Source organism: Melanostigma gelatinosum (assembly GCF_949748355.1).
Source record: "Melanostigma gelatinosum genome assembly, chromosome: 7".
Classification (NCBI taxonomy): Eukaryota; Metazoa; Chordata; class Actinopteri; order Perciformes; family Zoarcidae; genus Melanostigma; species Melanostigma gelatinosum.
In genome coordinates, this window is record NC_136640.1 from 879,425 (window position 1) to 901,506 (window position 22,082).

Consider the following 22,082-nt stretch of genomic DNA (forward strand, 5'->3'; position numbering starts at 1 on the left):
CGCTTCTCCTCACACCGCGTTGCCAACAGCAGCGTGAAAAATACATCAAAACGTGCGGCCTGATCGGGAATAGTGTGCATTCTATTTTTCGGAGAGATTTGCCGAGCGGCTTTACCAAAAATTCCCGAAAATCCCCAAAAACGGAGCAAAATGTCCCCATTGACTTGAATGGGGTTTCGGCGTGAAGAGAGCAAAAAAACCACTTAACTTTGGGCCCATATTGACCAGCCGTACTTTAACGTAGAAACATGATTCAAAGTTTAAAACGTAGACAAAACGCTGCACTTTATTGAGCCAAAGGGGCATGTTGATAGCTTGCACAGTTTTCATGAAGTCACAGATTAAGTTTCAGCAAAATGTTGTGTCTGTTTCAGATTTTATAACGGGTGTGTATGTTATAACGGGTGTGTATGTTATAATGGGTGTGTATGTTATAATGGGTGTGTATTGCGCGGCTCGTTAAGAGCTAGAGTGAGCGCATAACCGTCAGAGTGGAGCGGAGCAGGAAAATATTCTGTGATTTTTCCAAACAAATTGCTCCAGCTACCATCATTTTTACTCTTCACACACCATTTTTGTCCCAAAAGCTTGGAAATGTTGTGCTGGTCGCAGTAACGTGTCTATGGCAGGGGTCACCAACCTTTTGCAGACTGAGAGCTACTTCAAGGGCACCGAGTAGTACGAAGGGCTACTTGTTTGATACAAACCTCCTGAATAACAAAGTTGCACAGATCACCTTAATAATAATAATATTAGTGCTGGGCAAGTTAACGCGTTCATTTTGCATCAACGCATTCATTAATTAAGGCCGACAATTATTTTATTGCGCGTCAACGCATTTTTGAAATAATATAAAAAAATGAATTATATATATATATATTTTTTTAACTGAAAGACAAGAGACAATACATATACATAACAACAAGAGGATGACAATAACAGTGGGATAAAAGCCAGCAAACATCCTGTAGTCAGCCTGTCTCATGTTTATGGTTTTGCATTAGAGATGTGATGTCCCTTCAGGGTTGCCGTAGAGAAAAGGCTTCCGCTGCTCTGCCTGGAGACGACTGGACATCGCTGGTAAAGTCACACACACTCACATGTTAGTGCAGCTACATGCTGACATTCACCGTAAACACATTCAAACGCACAGATCGGGAGCGAAGGACTTTGAAAGTTAGCGGAAACATTAACGTGAGACAACATCCGGTTTCTTCAGACCAACATCCGGTTTTCAGAATAAGATGCCAACAAAGTATGAATTATATTCACATTAAGTATGAAACATGCTGCCTGCATCTCGTGAGCCAAATGTTATTGCCCTTTTGTTCATATAGCAGTACTTTCAAAATAAAAGTGGGCAATACACTACTTTTGAATTCTTTGCCATAACAATGCGATTAATCGCGATTAAATATTTTAATCGTTGCCCAGCACTAAATAATATGTGTGAAGAGACTGTTTGTTTGATCACATGTCAGTTAATTATTCCTCACAATAATTATTAAGAATGATTTCCAACAATGATGGTATAGCTACACATACATATTGAAACATGCAGCTTTTATTTCTGTTAATCTGTTTCAACATGTGAAAGTCAGAGGTGTCACATCTCTGATATGTTTGTATCATCACGTGATCAAAGCCGGGTGCTGCTGCACACAGCGCCTGCTGCTGAATGATGCAGTGGTGATGTGGACATGTAGTGAAGTCTGGCTCACCTTTGCATTGCTCAATGAAGCCTGCATGCCGGCCCGTCATGGCGGGAGCCCGTCTGTTATCACCGACACCAGCTCTTCCAACGGAACCTTTTTCTCCACCAAGAAACGAGTAAAACGTCTCGTCTGTAGCCGAGCGGGGATCCAACCCTCCGAGGCGCGCGAGCGTCTCCGGCGCCCGCGTTCAGACCTCTAGTCTGGGCCTTTTCGGTCGGATTGCGTTGCCTCGCCTCGACCCCCGACACCCCTGAGTTGTTGCCCCGCGGCCTGTCCGAGGACTTACGGACCTGACGACGGGGTTTTAGACGGAGCTCCATGGTCACTAGTGCTATTTTTAGAACATGCCTTGCGGGCGACTCACACGGTGCCCGCGGGCGACAGGGTGCCCGCGGGCACCCTGTCGCCCGCGGGCACCGTGTTGGCTACCTCTGGTCTATGGAATCCAACAGATTTACACATTTGGCTCAAAGAGCCACAGAGTGACATGAACCCCAACCAGCTGCTCCATCAGACTCCATGTTAAATCTCACCACTCATTTCTAAAAGAAAGCAGACGGTATCAGTTTTGCATATTGCGCTGCAGCTCACATTATTAACGCCACAAACATAAAAAACACATCAGCGCATTTGCCAGTCTTATCTTTCTCACGGTATCCATATTTTGGCACTCAGACTCCTGCTAATTTGTTTCAAGGAGTTCGGGGTTTTGTTCAAAATCACTGATTACTGCAACGTTTCTTAATCAGTCTGCCTCTAACACCAGGTGTGTCCTCACCATGGCAACCAGTTACACACACGCACGCAGGCTCTCTCTGTCTCTCTCTCTGTCTGTCTGTCTCTCTCTCCCACTCACTCACTCAGTCCATCTAACTGTCTGTCTGTCTGTCTCTCTCTGTGTCTCTCTCTATCATACAATCATTCAGGTCTTAGATATTTTTAGAGGACTTTTCCCCTCTCACCCCCCCATTTCAAATTAAAGCGCCACAGAATGAATTGTTTGTGATGAAGCCTCTCATTTTAGTGTCAAACATTATGATTCTGTCTCTTCTCCCCCTCTCGCCCCCACCCAGTCCCACCCTTTCAAAATAAAAGCCCCACAAATAAAAGATTCAATCCAAGAGTATGAATCTAAAATGCAGAAAAGAGAGTAGCGCTATCTCAATTGAACCTGAATGACACTACTGGTAACATTGGCGTGTGTATATATTGAGATTTCTTCGGGCGGTAGAAGCCACACTGTCAACATTTCTTTTGGAATTATATAGTTATTATTATGATTAAGCCTGATGGATAATATTCAGTGTGCTTTGTCACAGGCAGTTTTACTGCCTTTGTGCTACAAAGCCACACTGAACTAGCAACATAAGCAGCATTAGCAAATCCTGCAACATCATCAACATCTGCAACATCATCAAAAGCAGCAACATCAGCAACACCAGTAACAGAAAGGCTACATGGACCTGCAGTGTGTGTTGCTTACTGTAGTTGCAGTGATTTCGCCTACCTGCAGGGTGTGTGTTGCTGGCTGTAGTTGCGTGGGGACGTTGCCAGGGTGAAGTTGATGAACCCGGTCAGTGTGTGGTCTCTGGTGTAGCCGTAGTAGAGCCGCGGTAGGAAAGACGAGGTGAAGGCAATAAGGAACGCCTAAAGACAGTGAGTTGGAGAAGATCAGATTCTATTGGTCGATGCTGGAGAAGGTTTAGATTCTATTGGTCGGTGGTCGAGAAGGTTTAGATTCTATTGGTCGGTGCTGGAGAAGGTTTAGATTCTATTGGTCGATGCTGGAGAAGGTTTAGATTCTATTGGTCGATGGTGGAGAAGGTTTAGATTCTATTGGTCGATGCTGGAGAAGGTTTAGATTCTATTGGTCGGTGGTGGAGAAGGTTTAGATTCTATTGGTCGGTGCTGGAGAAGGTTTAGATTCTATTGGTCGGTGGTGGAGAAGGTTTAGATTCTATTGGTCGATGGTGTAGAAGGTTTAGATTCTATTGGTCGATGCTGGAGAAGGTTTAGATTCTATTGGTCGATGGTGGAGAAGGTTTAGATTCTATTGGTCGATGCTGGAGAAGGTTTAGATTCTATTGGTCGGTGGTGGAGAAGGTTTAGATTCTATTGGTCGGTGCTGGAGAAGGTTTAGATTCTATTGGTCGGTGGTGGAGAAGGTTTAGATTCTATTGGTCGATGGTGGAGAAGGTTTAGATTCTATTGGTCGATGGTCGAGAAGGTTTAGATTCTATTGGTCGGTGCTGGAGAAGGTTTAGATTCTATTGGTCGGTGGTGGAGAAGGTTTAGATTCTATTGGTCGATGGTGTAGAAGGTTTAGATTCTATTGGTCGATGGTGTAGAAGGTTTAGATTCTATTGGTCGATGGTGTAGAAGGTTTAGATTCTATTGGTCGGTGGTGGAGAAGGTTTAGATTCTATTGGTCGGTGCTGGAGAAGGTTTAGATTCTATTGGTCGGTGGTGGAGAAGGTTTAGATTCTATTGGTCGATGGTGTAGAAGGTTTAGATTATATTGGTCGGTGGTGGAGAAGGTTTAGATTCTATTGGTCGGTGGTGTAGAAGGTTTAGATTCTATTGGTCGATGCTGGAGAAGGTTTAGATTCTATTGGTCGATGGTGGAGAAGGTTTAGATTCTATTGGTCGGTGCTGGAGAAGGTTTAGATTCTATTGGTCGGTGGTGGAGAAGGTTTAGATTCTATTGGTCGATGGTGTAGAAGGTTTAGATTCTATTGGTCGATGGTGTAGAAGGTTTAGATTCTATTGGTCGATGGTGTAGAAGGTTTAGATTATATTGGTCGGTGGTGGAGAAGGTTTAGATTCTATTGGTCGGTGGTGGAGAAGGTTTAGATTCTATTGGTCGATGGTGTAGAAGGTTTAGATTATATTGGTCGGTGGTGGAGAAGGTTTAGATTCTATTGGTCGGTGGTGTAGAAGGTTTAGATTCTATTGGTCGATGCTGGAGAAGGTTTAGATTCTATTGGTCGATGGTGGAGAAGGTTTAGATTCTATTGGTCGGTGCTGGAGAAGGTTTAGATTCTATTGGTCGGTGGTGGAGAAGGTTTAGATTCTATTGGTCGATGGTGTAGAAGGTTTAGATTCTATTGGTCGATGGTGTAGAAGGTTTAGATTCTATTGGTCGATGGTGTAGAAGGTTTAGATTATATTGGTCGGTGGTGGAGAAGGTTTAGATTCTATTGGTCGGTGCTGGAGAAGGTTTAGATTCTATTGGTCGATGGTGTAGAAGGTTTAGACTCGATTGGTCGATGGTCGAGAAGGTTTAGATTCGATTGGTTGATGGTCGTGAAGGTTTAGATTCTATTGGTCGATGCTGGAGAAGGTTTAGATTCGATTGGTCGATGCTGGAGAAGGTTTAGATTCGATTGGTTGATGCTGGAGAAGGTTTAGATTCTATTGGTCGATGCTGGAGAAGGTTTAGATTCGATTGGTTGATGCTGGAGAAGGTTTAGATTCTATTGGTTGATGGTCGTGAAGGTTTAGATTCTATTGGTCGATGCTGGAGAAGGTTTAGATTCTATTGGTTGATGGTCGTGAAGGTTTAGATTCTATTGGTCGATGCTGGAGAAGGTTTAGATTCTATTGGTCGATGCTGGAGAAGGTTTAGATTCTATTGGTTGATGGTGGAGAAAGTTTAGATTCTATTGGTTGATGCTGGAGAAGGTTTAGATTCGATTGGTCGATGCTGGAGAAGGTTTAGATTCTATTGGTTGATGGTGGAGAAAGTTTAGATTCTATTGGTTGATGCTGGAGAAGGTTTAGATTCTATTGGTCGATGCTGGAGAAGGTTTAGATTCTATTGGTTGATGGTCGTGAAGGTTTAGATTCTATTGGTCGATCAGTTGTTAGACATACAATAGATTTAACTTTTTACTATCACGAGGAACATTTACTACGTAAGCAAAATTAATGCACTTGAGAAATTTACTTTAAATGCAGGTTAGATATTTATTGCAAAATATATTTAGCAAGGGCAAAGCTTCAGCTCACATAAAATAATAATACTACTCATGATTTCATACTTTCAATTCTTTGATTATACTCATGTTTAGATGCCGAGTCCGATCGGTTAGAGCTGGCTTTGGGTGCGGTGAAAAGTTATTTTTTGAGTTGTCAGGGGCGAGGGTCTGGCCAGACCCTCCTCGCTCCTGCCTGCTCGGCAAACGACGCCCGTTCAGCGATCTTCGATCTCGTTAAAGTTGAGCAGGGAGGATAGGTGGTTCTTCGTCTGTCAATCTGCTCACGAAGGGCCGTCTTCTTTCTTTGTTCTTCCTTCTCACTTGGTTCTCTCGCCCTTCTTCTTTCTTGCTTCTCATGTCTTGCTTCCCTCGTGCTTCTCGCGTCTTGCTTCTCTCGTCTTTCTTCTTTGCTCACAAAGGGCCGTCTTCTTCTCTCTTCTTTCTTGCTTCTCGGTTCTTTTCTTCTTTCTTTTCTTCATTCTTGAGCAAAGACGAAGTCCACCGCTGCGTCTGTAGAGCGAAGTCCAGGGTCCTCTCAGGTGGAGCACTAGCATGGCTCTTACGACGTTATCCTCCCGTCCGTTAGCGGCTCACTTCTTTTATAACACCTTTGGGTTATCTTGACCCCCCCCCCCTTTCTCACTCGGCACCTGATCCATTCTTCGTCATTATGTGTGTGTGTGCTTATGTTGTGGATGTGTGGAAATCACCTTGCCTCCCGTAGGCCTGATTTTGCAATCCTAACGTCTCTGCTCCTTCACTTCCCCTTTCGCTCACACACACTCACATTTCTAACTCAGATTGGTTGTCAGATCACGGTTACAGTTGTTATAATCAGTTACAGTTGTTAATCGCTTTATTTAGCACACGCTTGCTTTAAAATAATTATTAGATTTCCTCCTTCCTCATCATTAAGCTTTGTGTCTTCTCTCTCAGCCGTTATTTCCACATCCCTTCAGGCCCTCACTCTGCTCACTTCCTCTATTTCAGTACTTTCACACTCACACAGGGTGCACTCTTACTCAGATACACCTATCATTATTATCATCAGGTTGACGTTTGTTAAAATCACTTTACATTTGTTATGTAATTCATGCTTACTTTAAAATAATTATTAGATTTCATCTTTTAACTCTTAATTTTACGCTTTGTGTCCCTTTAACCTAATTTACAGGCCCACCATATATTCCTCATTTAAGGCTGGTCCTGGGATCTCAACTCTTCTTGACAGTGGAGAAGGTCAGATTCTATTTGTTGCTTAGCCTACGTTGCTGAGGACGGCCACGTGGGAGATGAACTGTAGGATCTGGAACCAGATCCCGATGTCTTGAGCCCGCTCGCCCACCGGGCGCCGATACTCCGTCACAAACTTCTGAGCGTCCAATCGGATCTCCACACAGTTGTTGATGAGAGCGAAGAGAGGAGCCAGAGGACACGCCGCCACGAAGACGGTGATGAAACCAAACTGGATCACTGAGGGAGAACGAGGAGGTTAAACCCCACCCGTCCAGAAAGGCACCAGGTGGATAAATCCAAAGGAAAGAACAGGACTCACCCATCTCCAGGTATTCACTGAAGAGTCCTTCACAGACCAGCAGCTGGTAGTCCGTCTCCCAGGGAGAAACCACCTCCTCCTCCTCTTCCTCCTGCTTCACCTCCTTCCTCTCCTCCTCTCCTCCCTCCTCCTTCACCTCCTTCAGCCGGTGACTTGACTTCCTCTTCTGCCACCAGCACTTCCACTTCCTGCCAGATAGTGAGCCGTCAGTTTGAGTCAGAAAAAAGTATGTTTTATTTAACAGGTCCGACGTTTCTTCGTGTTCTCTCACAAGTTTACACAAAACATTATCTATATTATCAGACAATACTTTATTTATTCAGAAGATATTTTGTATTTTCTTTACGGGTAGATGAACTCCTGGGCGTTGTTGATCAGCTGTTTTCCCACCATAATGACCAGCAGCTCCTGAGCCAGTTCAATGAGACATCCACCGGCTCCACACTGGGACACACAGACACAGATATTAATAACTCATTGATCTCACATCACGTAATCAATAATAACTGATCTCATAAGGTATAGTTTGGTCTTTACAACATGTTTGTTCTCTAAAGAAGTTATCTGGTTTGTGAATAAAATTCAAAACATCATAATTAAATATTATTAGAATGGTCATATACATAAACTGTGAAGAGGAGCAACTGTGTCTCGCTGAAGGACAGGTGGACATGTGGACAAGAGGAGACGGGGATCGGACCGCCAATCTTGCGGTCGCAGTACGAGCCGTTCGCCGGTTCGATTCCCGGCTCGCTGAAGTGTCCACGAGCAGAGCGAAGTAGTTTTCTGCTGATGTGTATGTGTGGGAAATAACCACAATGTGACTTTGACTCACGTCTTCATTGCGAACTCCAAACAGAGTTTTGTAGTTTCCAGGGTAACCAATGAACCTGAACACAAACAAACAAACAGGTGGAACGAAAACTTTGAGATGTCCAGCAGAAACGTTTAGAATAAAGTTCTGTTGGTTTGAAAAATGTAATCTAACTGCTGCTTTTTTACTTCAATACAAAAGTCAAACCCCCGACTTCATGTTTGAATTTGATTGGTTTTATTCTGAAAAGTTCAAACTACCGGTCCAATCAGAGAAGAAGAAAGACACAAAAACAGAAATAAAATCACAACAGAGAAAGAATAAATAATAAAAAGTGCCTCGTTCTGATTGGTAGAAGCGCTCCTCACCTGCCTTTGAAGAATGCGATGTAAACCGGAGACGAGTAGAAGTTCACAAACTGGAAGACGAAAACTTTGAGGATGACCATGTCGTCATAGTTAGACTGAGTCCGATGCATCTCTAAAAACAACAACACAACATCAGCTGACTGTGTACATGTACACCAATCATACTAAAACATAACAAAATAAACAAATGCAAAAAAACAGGGTGAATTTACACTAACATGTCTATAGTTTTTTAATTCATGAAAACTAAAATGTGAGTGAAATTAGTTTGTGTCAAAAGTCCAAGACTAAAAACTGAGGAAGAGGAGAGTGAGAAGGGTGAGGAAGGTGTGACTCACCCCAGCGGGTGAGTAGGTGAGCCAGTGAGGTGTAAACCTTCGACAACATGAGGATGACCAACAGGTTCAACACAGATCCTGAAATACTGGCTACCCTCCCAGCCTGAAAAAAACACGCACACGCACACGCACACACACACACACACACACACACACGTTTTTTTTTTATACTTAAATATTTTATTCAGGTTTTTTTTGTTGCAAAGAAAAACAAAAACAAATCCTAAACAAGTAAGAAATAATACGAGCAATTCATGCACCTGGCAAAAGGCCAGGAGGAAATACATTTAAACAAATCGTTAAATTAAACAAAAACAAAATACATCAAAACAACCGTGCAGCATGCCAACAACATTGTCCATCACTCGTGTCAACCATAACTTCAGGATCAGATATCAAAATTGTGTATTGGAAGAGTTCTATACTCAGCAATATTTATGTTAAGATCTAGATTTGCACAGATGAAGCAGCATCCTGTTTGAAGCGAGTACCTGTCTTCTTAAAAGATATCAGCTTCAGCAATGAACAGAGTCAAAAACAAATAAAAAAACCCTGTGAGGTCAGGGAGGGCAAATCACCAGCCAAGTTCTTGTTCTGACAAATATTTGGTCCATTTTGTCCATCTTGCTATGTATGCGTCTTTCCTTAATCTCAGTCGGAAAGTCAGTCTTTCCATATCGTGAATTTCTTTCATGATTTCAATCCAGTTTTCGACTGAAGGTGGGTCGGTTTGTAGCCACTTACGAGTAATTGCTTTTTTTGCTGCTACCATTCATATTCTCAGGAGGTATCTGTCGTTTCCTGTTATTCCTTCTGGTCGATCACCCAAATAAAGTGACTTGCATGTGAATAAAATCTGCTGCCCAAGAATATGCGGCATAATTGTCCAAGCGTTTTGCCAGAATGTTTGTATCTTGGAGCAGCACCAGAAGATATGGTGGTGATTTGCACAACCCTCCCCACAATCTCTCCAGCATGTACGGTTTATTGAGAATAAGGATGTCTTCACTTTAGGGGTAATAAAGAAACGAACAAGGTTCTTCCAGCTAAATTCACGCCAATACATTGAACAGGAAGTAGTGAACACGGTTTCACACACATTCTCCCATTGCTGACTGGATATTTGATCTTCTAGTTCTTTCTCCCATCTCTCCTTGATCTATGTTGTGGGAGTTCCTCTGCCCTCTGTGATTCCTGGTAAAGTTTTGAAATGACTGATTTGGAGCTGCCAATGTATGCCCGTACTATTAATTGTATTATTTCATTCGGTTCCATAGTTACCTCATGTCTCTTCATTTCTTTTGAAAAGTACTGGCGTAACTAAATATCTGAAGAAATCATAATTTTCTAAATTGTATTTTTCCTTCAATATCTGGAAGCTGTGTAATGTGTTTTTCTCCATTATTGTACAGAAAGCAGTAATACCTTGTTTGGTCCAGTACCTGAATCTAGAATCTGTACTATTTGGTGTAAATTCTGTGTCATATGAAGCCATCCAAGTTTTCTTAACTGGGTCCACAGATTGAGTTGCTTTACAACGTCAGCCAGGTGTGCAGGGTGAATGAGACAATGGGGTTCAGATGGGCGCGATAAGTTAACATTCATTTGTGGTCTGCGATCATTGCTTGTACTGGAATACCTTTGCATTCATTTTCCATCTCCTTCCACTTAGCCTCGTAACTATTATCACACCAAAGAACTATTATTTTTAATTGGGCGGAATGGAAATACTCTCTAAGGTTAGGGAGAGACATACCACCTCCCTCCTTACTGATGCTTAACGTGCTATATTTAACCCTTGCTTTCCTTCCGTTCCAAATGAATCTGGAGATCTGTCTGTCCCAGTCCTGGAATGTCTGGCTGGGATTTTAACTGGTAGTGACATAAATAAATACAGTAGTCTAGGTAAAATGGACATCTTTATAATATCAATTCTCGCACTTAAGTTCAATTGCGGTGTTGACCAATTACTCAGATCTTCTTTAATTTTTTTGTTTACAATTTCAGTTTTTTTTATACAGATCACTAGTACAGTGAGTTAACCAAATTCCGAGGTATTTAATTGCTTTTTGTGACTAGTTAATGGGGATCTTTTTCTTTATAAATGGTGAAGGATTGTAATGAAATGGTAATATTTGAGTTTTTTGCATATTTAATTTGTATCCTGAATATGTACCGAATTTATCAAGGAGTTCCAAAAGGTTGGGAAGGCAGATATCTGGGTCACGGATGTATAGTAATACATCATCAGCGTATAACGCTATCTTATGTTCCTTATTTTTTTATCAGAATTCCTTTTATATCGCAGCATTCTCTTATTGCTTGTGCCAAGGGTTCCATGTAGAGTTCCATGTAATCAGGTAGACAGTAAGATAGAAACAATGTACACATGTAAACTAAGTCAAATGTAAATACGTAACATAAGTATGTAAACTAGGTAAAATGTAAACAACGTAACATAAGTATGTAAACTAGGTCAAATGTAAACACGTAACATAAGTATGTAAACTAGGTCAAATGTAAACAACGTAACATAAGTATGTAAACTAAGTCAAATGTAAACACGTAACATAAGTATGTAAACTAGGTAAAATGTAAACAACGTAACATAAGTATGTAAACTAGGTCAAATGTAAACACGTAACATAAGTATGTAAACTAGGTAAAATGTAAACACGTAACATAAGTATGTAAACTAGGTCAAATGTAAACAACGTAACATAAGTATGTAAACTAAGTCAAATGTAAACACGTAACATAAGTATGTAAACTAGGTCAAATGTAAACAACGTAACATAAGTATGTAAACTAGGTCAAATGTAAACAACGTAACATAAGTATGTAAACTAAGTCAAATGTAAACACGTAACATAAGTATGTAAACTAGGTCAAATGTAAACACGTAACATAAGTATGTAAACTAGGTAAAATGTAAACAACGTAACATAAGTATGTAAACTAGGTCAAATGTAAACAACGTAACATAAGTATGTAAACTAGGTCAAATGTAAACAACGTAACATAAGTATGTAAACTAGGTCAAATGTAAACAACATAACATAAGTATGTAAACTAGGTCAAATGTAAACACGTAACATAAGTATGTAAACTAGGTCAAATGTAAACAACGTAACATAAGTATGTAAACTAGGTCAAATGTAAACAACGTAACATAAGTATGTAAACTAAGTCAAATGTAAACACGTAACATAAGTATGTAAACTAGGTCAAATGTAAACACGTAACATAAGTATGTAAACTAGGTAAAATGTAAACAACGTAACATAAGTATGTAAACTAGGTCAAATGTAAACAACGTAACATAAGTATGTAAACTAGGTCAAATGTAAACAACGTAACATAAGTATGTAAACTAGGTCAAATGTAAACAACATAACATAAGTATGTAAACTAGGTCAAATGTAAACACGTAACATAAGTATGTAAACTAGGTCAAATGTAAACAACGTAACATAAGTATGTAAACTAGGTCAAATGTAAACAACGTAACATAAGTATGTAAACTAAGTCAAATGTAAACACGTAACATAAGTATGTAAACTAGGTCAAATGTAAACAACGTAACATAAGTATGTAAACTAGGTCAAATGTAAACACGTAACATAAGTATGTAAACTAGGTCAAATGTAAACACGTAACATAAGTATGTAAACTAGGTCAAATGTAAACACGTAACATAAGTATGTAAACTAGGTAAAATGTAAACAACGTAACATAAGTATGTAAATAAGTCAAATGTAAACACGTAACATAAGTATGTAAACTAGGTCAAATGTAAACAACGTAACATAAGTATGTAAACTAGGTCAAATGTAAACACGTAACATAAGTATGTAAACTAGGTCAAATGTAAACACGTAACATAAGTATGTAAACTAGGTCAAATGTAAACACGTAACATAAGTATGTAAACTAGGTCAAATGTAAACACGTAACATAAGTATGTAAACTAGGTCAAATGTAAACACGTAACATAAGTATGTAAACTAAGTCAAATGTAAACACGTAACATAAGTATGTAAACTAGGTCAAATGTAAACAACGTAACATAAGTATGTAAACTAGGTCAAATGTAAACACGTAACATAAGTATGTAAACTAGGTCAAATGTAAACAACGTAACATAAGTATGTAAACTAAGTCAAATGTAAACACGTAACATAAGTATGTAAACTAGGTCAAATGTAAACACGTAACATAAGTATGTAAACTAGGTCAAATGTAAACACGTAACATAAGTATGTAAATAAGTCAAATGTAAACACGTAACATAAGTATGTAAACTAGGTCAAATGTAAACATGTAACATAAGTATGTAAACTAGGTCAAATGTAAACACGTAACATAAGTATGTAAACTAGGTCAAATGTAAACAACTGTCGAGAAGAAATAACGGCTGCAGAGAGAAGGAGAGAAAAATCGAATAAGTGTTTTAAAAGCAAGCGCGTGCTGAATAAAGCGATTAACAACTGTAACTGATTATAACAACTGTAACTGTGATTATGATAACTAATCTGTGTTATCTGTGAAATGTGTGAGTGTAGGAAAAGGGGAAGTGCAACAGATGTTGAACACCCAGACACGCGCAGAGCTTGATTAAGTAAGCGCCCAGACAGGGAAGTTGGGGTGATTTCCTCATGCACACACACACAAAATGTAGGTACTTTTCGAAGCACATGCACCAAATCAATGATGTCATGTTCATCATGGGCTGAGGGAGGCCGTGTTGAGGAAGAGGGGGGAAAGACGCGAGAGGCAGCCCAAAAGTGTTATAAAAGAAGTAACTTGCAAACAGCAAGACGGGATTTCTGCACGAGCCGTCCAGACGCTCTGAGAAGAAGATACGGACGATTGCAACTGAAGTATTTGAGGACTTCGTCTCTGTTCAACGGAATGAAGACCGCTGTTCGTGGACAAAGATTGAAAGACGGAGGTTTTCCTCTCCCCACTGCTCGACTTTAATAACTGAACAACGGAGGAACGCGGCAGCCCTAGAAAGACTTTGTCCTGAGCCTTGAGGACTGTTGAACAGACTCCGCTGCAGAGCAGGAAGACCGAGGGTCTGGCCAGACCTTCACTCCTAACAACTCCAAAAGAACTTTTTCACCGAACCATTGACGATCCAGCTCCCACCGAGCCGTCTCGGCATCTAAAACCTATGAGTATAATCTAAGAAGAAAATTAGAGTAACGAATCAAGTGTAGTGACATTTTAAGTGAGCTGTAGCTTAACCCTTGCTAACTAACTAAATATAACATGCAATAAATATCTAATCTGCATTTAAAGTAAAATTTCTCAAGTGCATTTATTTGCTCAAGTAGTAAAAGTTCCTCGTGGCAGTAAAAAGTTAAATCCATTGTCTGTCTCACAACTGAGTTCTGTAAGGTTATCCTAGAGACCGCATCCACTTAACAATCCCTTACGGTTTTAGAAGTAATCCTAGCCGTTAAAACCTAACCTGGCATTTACCAAGAGCACGGATCCAGAAGAGGGAAGCTGCCATAACCGACGCGACCGGTAGGAGCGCCCGGGGTCAGGGTGGCCCCTCGACCGAGTGCACTCAGACCGGAGGAAGCAGGGTAGACGTCGGGAGTAACGGCAGTTAGAAGAGCCAGGCGAGTTCCCTCGCAAGAACACCAGCTCGACAATCTTTTAATAGAGAGCTGAGTCAGTAAGTAGCCCCGTATCGGGCCAGAAGTACCCCAGGATCTAACACAACGTAACATAAGTACGGAAAGCATGTAACTTCAAAATAACTTTGGGACACAAACTGTCACGTTTAGGCTTTGCCCTCTGTGTTCCTGTGTCTCTGTGTGTCTCTGGGTTCATCTCAAGTCTCTTAATTGCATCCCCGTTTCCCTCACTTGCGTCCTTTCCTTGCGTCTTAGTCCCTCCCACCAGGGATGCATGGAGGAAACCATACGAGGAGAGAGGAACGAGGAGATATGTTTAAAGAGACATGAGACGTCCTTTCCTCTGTCAGAGGATCTGTCAGTCGGCTTTAACAGCTGGAGAGACTTTAGATAAGTTAGTGTCTTCACATGATCACTGTACTTAATAACAGTAACTAATAATACTAATAACTAATAAAGACACACAGTGATCACCACTGTAGAGTGTTTCTCTCTGTAGTCTGTTAAACTGTGTTCTGTGTTCTGTTATGAGCTCAGGATCCATTTCTACCGGCGGAATGCGATCGTCTTATTTATGAATTATTTGCGTCCGTACGTTTTTAAATTGTGACTGTGACATCATTATTAAATAACCCAGAATATGATTATCGTTTCTCTTAAATGATAAAACTCATCAAACACTCAGGAATGATGTATAAAGTGTTTAGTCTCTCAGCTCTCTCTCTCTATATATATATTTGTATATATATATTTATATTTATATATAAAGTGTTTAGTCTCTCAGCTCTCTCTCTCTCTATATATATTTGTATATATATATTTATATATAAAGTGTTTCGTCTCTCAGCTCTCTCTCTCTCTATATATATTTGTATATATATATTTATATTTATATGTAAAGTGTTTCGTCTCTCAGCTCTCTCTCTATATATATTTGTATATATATATTTATATTTATATATAAAGTGTTTCGTCTCTCAGCTCTCTCTCTCTATATATATATTTGTATATATATATTTATATTTATATATAAAGTGTTTCGTCTCTCAGCTCTCTCTCTATATATATTTGTATATATATATTTATATTTATATATAAAGTGTTTCGTCTCTCAGATCTCTCTCTCTATATATATTTGTATATATATATTTATATTTATATGTAAAGTGTTTCGTCTCTCAGCTCTCTCTCTATATATATATTTGTATATATATATTTATATTTATATATAAAGTGTTTCATCTCTCAGATCTCTCTCTATATATATTTGTATATATATTTATATTTATATATAAAGTGTTTCATCTCTCAGCTCTCTCTCTCTATATATATTTGTATATATGTATTTATATTTATATGTAAAGTGTTTCGTCACTCAGCTCTCTCTCTCTATATATATATTTGTATATATATATTTATATTTATATATAAAGTGTTTCGTCTCTCAGATCTCTCTCTCTATATATATTTGTATATATATATTTATATTTATATATAAAGTGTTTCATCTCTCAGCTCTCTCTCTCTATATATATTTGTATATATGTATTTATATTTATATGTAAAGTGTTTCGTCACTCAGCTCTCTCTCTCTCTATATATATTTGTATATATATATTTATATTTATATATAAAGTGTTTCGTCTCTCCAGCTCTCTCTCTATATATATTTGTATATATATATTTATATTTATATATAAAGTGTTTCGTCTCTCCAGCTCTCTCTCTATATATATTTGTATATATATATTTATATTTATATGTAAAGTGTTTCGTCTCTCAGCTCTCTCTCTCTCTATATATATTTGTATATATATATTTATATTTATATGTAAAGTGTTTCGTCTCTCAGCTCTCTCTCTCTATATATATATTTGTATATATATATTTATATTTATATATAAAGTGTTTTGTCTCTCCAGCTCTCTCTCTATATATATTTGTATATATATATTTATATTTATATGTAAAGTGTTTCGTCTCTCAGCTCTCTCTCTCTCTATATATATTTGTATATATATATTTATATTTATATGTAAAGTGTTTCGTCTCTCAGCTCTCTCTCTCTCTATATATATTTGTATATATATATTTATATTTATATGTAAAGTGTTTCGTCTCTCAGCTCTCTCTCTCTCTATATATATTTGTATATATATATTTATATTTATATGTAAAGTGTTTCGTCTCTCAGCTCTCTCTCTCTATATATATATTTGTATATATGTATTTATATTTATATGTAAAGTGTTTCGTCTCTCAGCTCTCTCTCTATATATATTTGTATATATATATTTATATTTATATATAAAGTGTTTTGTCTCTCAGCTCTCTCTCTCTCTATATATATTTGTATATATGTATTTATATTTATATGTAAAGTGTTTCGTCTCTCAGCTCTCTCTCTCTATATATATATTTGTATATATATATTTATATTTATATGTAAAGTGTTTCGTCTCTCAGCTCTCTCTCTATATATATTTGTATATATATATTTATATTTATATGTAAAGTGTTTCGTCACTCAGCTCTCTCTCTCTATATATATATTTGTATATATATATATTTATATTTATATATAAAGTGTTTCATCTCTCCAGCTCTCTCTCTATATATATTTGTATATATATATTTATATTTATATATAAAGTGTTTCGTCTCTCAGCTCTCTCTCTATATATATATTTGTATATATATATTTATATTTATATGTAAAGTGTTTAGTCTCTCAGATCTCTCTCTATATATATATTTGTATATATATATTTATATATAAAGTGTTTCGTCTCTCAGCTCTCTCTCTCTATATATATTTGTATATATATATTTATATTTATATATAAAGTGTTTCGTCTCTCAGCTCTCTCTATATATATATATTTGTATATATATATTTATATTTATATGTAAAGTGTTTCGTCTCTCAGCTCTCTCTCTATATATATTTGTATATATATATTTATATTTATATGTAAAGTGTTTCGTCTCTCAGCTCTCTCTCTCTATATATATATTTGTATATATATATTTATATTTATATGTAAAGTGTTTCGTCTCTCAGCTCTCTCTCTATATATATTTGTATATATATATTTATATTTATATGTAAAGTGTTTCGTCACTCAGCTCTCTCTCTCTATATATATATTTGTATATATATATTTATATTTATATATAAAGTGTTTCATCTCTCCAGCTCTCTCTCTATATATATTTGTATATATATATTTATATTTATATATAAAGTGTTTCGTCTCTCAGCTCTCTCTCTATATATATATTTGTATATATATATTTATATTTATATGTAAAGTGTTTAGTCTCTCAGATCTCTCTCTATATATATATTTGTATATATATATTTATATATAAAGTGTTTCGTCTCTCAGCTCTCTCTCTCTATATATATTTGTATATATATATTTATATTTATATATAAAGTGTTTCGTCTCTCAGCTCTCTCTATATATATATATTTGTATATATATATTTATATTTATATGTAAAGTGTTTCGTCTCTCAGCTCTCTCTCTATATATATTTGTATATATATATTTATATTTATATGTAAAGTGTTTCGTCTCTCAGCTCTCTCTCTCTCTATATATATTTGTATATATATATTTATATTTATATGTAAAGTGTTTCGTCTCTCAGCTCTCTCTCTATATATATTTGTATATATATATTTATATTTATATATAAAGTGTTTCGTCTCTCAGCTCTCTCTCTCTATATATATATTTGTATATATATATTTATATTTATATATAAAGTGTTTCGTCTCTCAGCTCTCTCTCTATATATATTTGTATATATATATTTATATTTATATATAAAGTGTTTCGTCTCTCAGATCTCTCTCTCTATATATATTTGTATATATATATTTATATTTATATGTAAAGTGTTTCGTCTCTCAGCTCTCTCTCTATATATATATTTGTATATATATATTTATATTTATATATAAAGTGTTTCATCTCTCAGATCTCTCTCTATATATATTTGTATATATATTTATATTTATATATAAAGTGTTTCATCTCTCAGCTCTCTCTCTCTATATATATTTGTATATATGTATTTATATTTATATGTAAAGTGTTTCGTCACTCAGCTCTCTCTCTCTATATATATATTTGTATATATATATTTATATTTATATATAAAGTGTTTCGTCTCTCAGATCTCTCTCTCTATATATATTTGTATATATATATTTATATTTATATATAAAGTGTTTCATCTCTCAGCTCTCTCTCTCTATATATATTTGTATATATGTATTTATATTTATATGTAAAGTGTTTCGTCACTCAGCTCTCTCTCTCTCTATATATATTTGTATATATATATTTATATTTATATATAAAGTGTTTCGTCTCTCCAGCTCTCTCTCTATATATATTTGTATATATATATTTATATTTATATATAAAGTGTTTCGTCTCTCCAGCTCTCTCTCTATATATATTTGTATATATATATTTATATTTATATGTAAAGTGTTTCGTCTCTCAGCTCTCTCTCTCTCTATATATATTTGTATATATATATTTATATTTATATGTAAAGTGTTTCGTCTCTCAGCTCTCTCTCTCTATATATATATTTGTATATATATATTTATATTTATATATAAAGTGTTTTGTCTCTCCAGCTCTCTCTCTATATATATTTGTATATATATATTTATATTTATATGTAAAGTGTTTCGTCTCTCAGCTCTCTCTCTCTCTATATATATTTGTATATATATATTTATATTTATATGTAAAGTGTTTCGTCTCTCAGCTCTCTCTCTCTCTATATATATTTGTATATATATATTTATATTTATATGTAAAGTGTTTCGTCTCTCAGCTCTCTCTCTCTCTATATATATTTGTATATATATATTTATATTTATATGTAAAGTGTTTCGTCTCTCAGCTCTCTCTCTCTATATATATATTTGTATATATGTATTTATATTTATATGTAAAGTGTTTCGTCTCTCAGCTCTCTCTCTATATATATTTGTATATATATATTTATATTTATATATAAAGTGTTTTGTCTCTCAGCTCTCTCTCTCTCTATATATATTTGTATATATGTATTTATATTTATATGTAAAGTGTTTCGTCTCTCAGCTCTCTCTCTCTATATATATATTTGTATATATATATTTATATTTATATGTAAAGTGTTTCGTCTCTCAGCTCTCTCTCTATATATATTTGTATATATATATTTATATTTATATGTAAAGTGTTTCGTCACTCAGCTCTCTCTCTCTATATATATATTTGTATATATATATATTTATATTTATATATAAAGTGTTTCATCTCTCCAGCTCTCTCTCTATATATATTTGTATATATATATTTATATTTATATATAAAGTGTTTCGTCTCTCAGCTCTCTCTCTATATATATATTTGTATATATATATTTATATTTATATGTAAAGTGTTTAGTCTCTCAGATCTCTCTCTATATATATATTTGTATATATATATTTATATATAAAGTGTTTCGTCTCTCAGCTCTCTCTCTCTATATATATTTGTATATATATATTTATATTTATATATAAAGTGTTTCGTCTCTCAGCTCTCTCTATATATATATATTTGTATATATATATTTATATTTATATGTAAAGTGTTTCGTCTCTCAGCTCTCTCTCTATATATATTTGTATATATATATTTATATTTATATGTAAAGTGTTTCGTCTCTCAGCTCTCTCTCTCTATATATATATTTGTATATATATATTTATATTTATATGTAAAGTGTTTCGTCTCTCAGCTCTCTCTCTATATATATTTGTATATATATATTTATATTTATATGTAAAGTGTTTCGTCACTCAGCTCTCTCTCTCTATATATATATTTGTATATATATATTTATATTTATATATAAAGTGTTTCATCTCTCCAGCTCTCTCTCTATATATATTTGTATATATATATTTATATTTATATATAAAGTGTTTCGTCTCTCAGCTCTCTCTCTATATATATATTTGTATATATATATTTATATTTATATGTAAAGTGTTTAGTCTCTCAGATCTCTCTCTATATATATATTTGTATATATATATTTATATATAAAGTGTTTCGTCTCTCAGCTCTCTCTCTCTATATATATTTGTATATATATATTTATATTTATATATAAAGTGTTTCGTCTCTCAGCTCTCTCTATATATATATATTTGTATATATATATTTATATTTATATGTAAAGTGTTTCGTCTCTCAGCTCTCTCTCTATATATATTTGTATATATATATTTATATTTATATGTAAAGTGTTTCGTCTCTCAGCTCTCTCTCTCTATATATATTTGTATATATATATTAATATTTATATGTAAAGTGTTTCGTCTCTCAGATCTCTCTGACTTTAATTGTATTCATAATAAAGTTATTGAGGGAAACATCAGATCATGAAAACACAAATCTTTCTGATAAATGTAGAAAGTTGTTTGTGGTCCTTTTGTTGTTCAGACTGCAATGAACATTTATTTAAACCAGATGTTGAATCAGAAACCTAATCAAACATAAACTAGAGTTTATTCTGATCCGTCTTCACTCTGGTGTTAAACTCAGTCTGTCAGTCCGATCGGCTGCAGCGTCCAATCACATGGGGATGAACAGTGAGGGGGCGTGTCGGCCGTTAAAACACTTCCTGGAAGTCTGTTCTTGTGGGTCCTCGCTCACAGCTCCTCCGAGGTCTCTCCTCCCTCCTCCCTCCTTCCTCCTCCATCCTCCCTCCTCCCTCCTCCATCCTCCCTCCTCCCTCCTCGCTCCTCAGAGCTACATTAGAGCTTTTTCTGAGTGTGTGATAATGATGTGTTGACGTTACTTAAAATGTGTGTCTCATAAAGAAGCTAAATGAAGTCTTGTGCTGTTTGCACTGCTATCCTTGATTGCACTGTTAGCTGCTGGAGGCGTGTGGAGGCACCAGAAATGCTCTGAACACCGTCCGGAGAGCCTCTAAAGAAATACCGTGGCCGTGTTGTGTTGTACTCACAGAGCCGGTTAGGAAGCTGCCGGACTTGTAGATGAAGACCGTGATGATGGTGCGATACATGATGATGGCCATGAGGAACATCAGCACCATGATAACCTGCACACAGGAAGCTCAACTGGCCTGGACTGTAATGTGACACGATAATGGAAACAGCCTGTCCTTCTATAGGAGTTCTTCTTTTAGTTGTACAATAAAGGTATTATCAGTTTTATGAACATGAACATAATTCTGTCCTTTGAGGAGAAACTCTATCTTTAAAGTTCAAACATTGCTTCACGTTGTCACCTCCGCTGGATGGAAACCCAGCAGTCAGAGGTTCAGGGTGAAAGGTCAGGAGGCTCACCATGAGGATGATGACCATGCAGCTGGTCATTGTTCTGTTGAGTCGTTTCTTTTGAGGGAAGTAAGGTTCCTCTGCTCCGGTCACTGGGCTCCTCATGGTCATCGGCGCCATGGCGGTGAACTGTGGACGAGGTCTCTCCTGTGGAGGACACAAAACCAAAGACATGTATCAGCACCAGCGGTGGGCCGTCAGGGCTGCAAGGCCTTCTCTGCTGTTCTAAACAGAATCACAAAGTTATATCTATTTTATAATTTAATATTTTTTCTTAAAT

The 22,082-nt window shown here is 36.3% G+C and overlaps 1 protein-coding gene across 3 annotated transcripts in view; it reads right to left on the reverse strand.

Moving 5' to 3' along the window:
- ano7 (anoctamin 7) overlaps positions 1 to 22,082 on the reverse strand; it is a 58,678-nt gene that overhangs the window by 4,500 nt on the left and 32,096 nt on the right. For 2 of the 3 annotated variants that reach the window (XM_079272638.1, XM_079272639.1), the window contains exons 13-21: positions 21,812 to 21,949; positions 21,469 to 21,564; positions 8,771 to 8,873; positions 8,433 to 8,544; positions 8,086 to 8,140; positions 7,597 to 7,694; positions 7,251 to 7,438; positions 6,963 to 7,168; positions 3,223 to 3,362 (exon numbers count right to left, since the gene is read on the reverse strand). In XM_079272638.1, coding sequence (XP_079128764.1) covers positions 3,223 to 3,362; positions 6,963 to 7,168; positions 7,251 to 7,438; positions 7,597 to 7,694; positions 8,086 to 8,140; positions 8,433 to 8,544; positions 8,771 to 8,873; positions 21,469 to 21,564; positions 21,812 to 21,949 — 1,136 coding nt within the window. The remainder of the gene's footprint in view (positions 1 to 3,222; positions 3,363 to 6,962; positions 7,169 to 7,250; positions 7,439 to 7,596; positions 7,695 to 8,085; positions 8,141 to 8,432; positions 8,545 to 8,770; positions 8,874 to 21,468; positions 21,565 to 21,811; positions 21,950 to 22,082) is intronic. The other variant, XR_013772147.1, reaches the window with a different exon arrangement.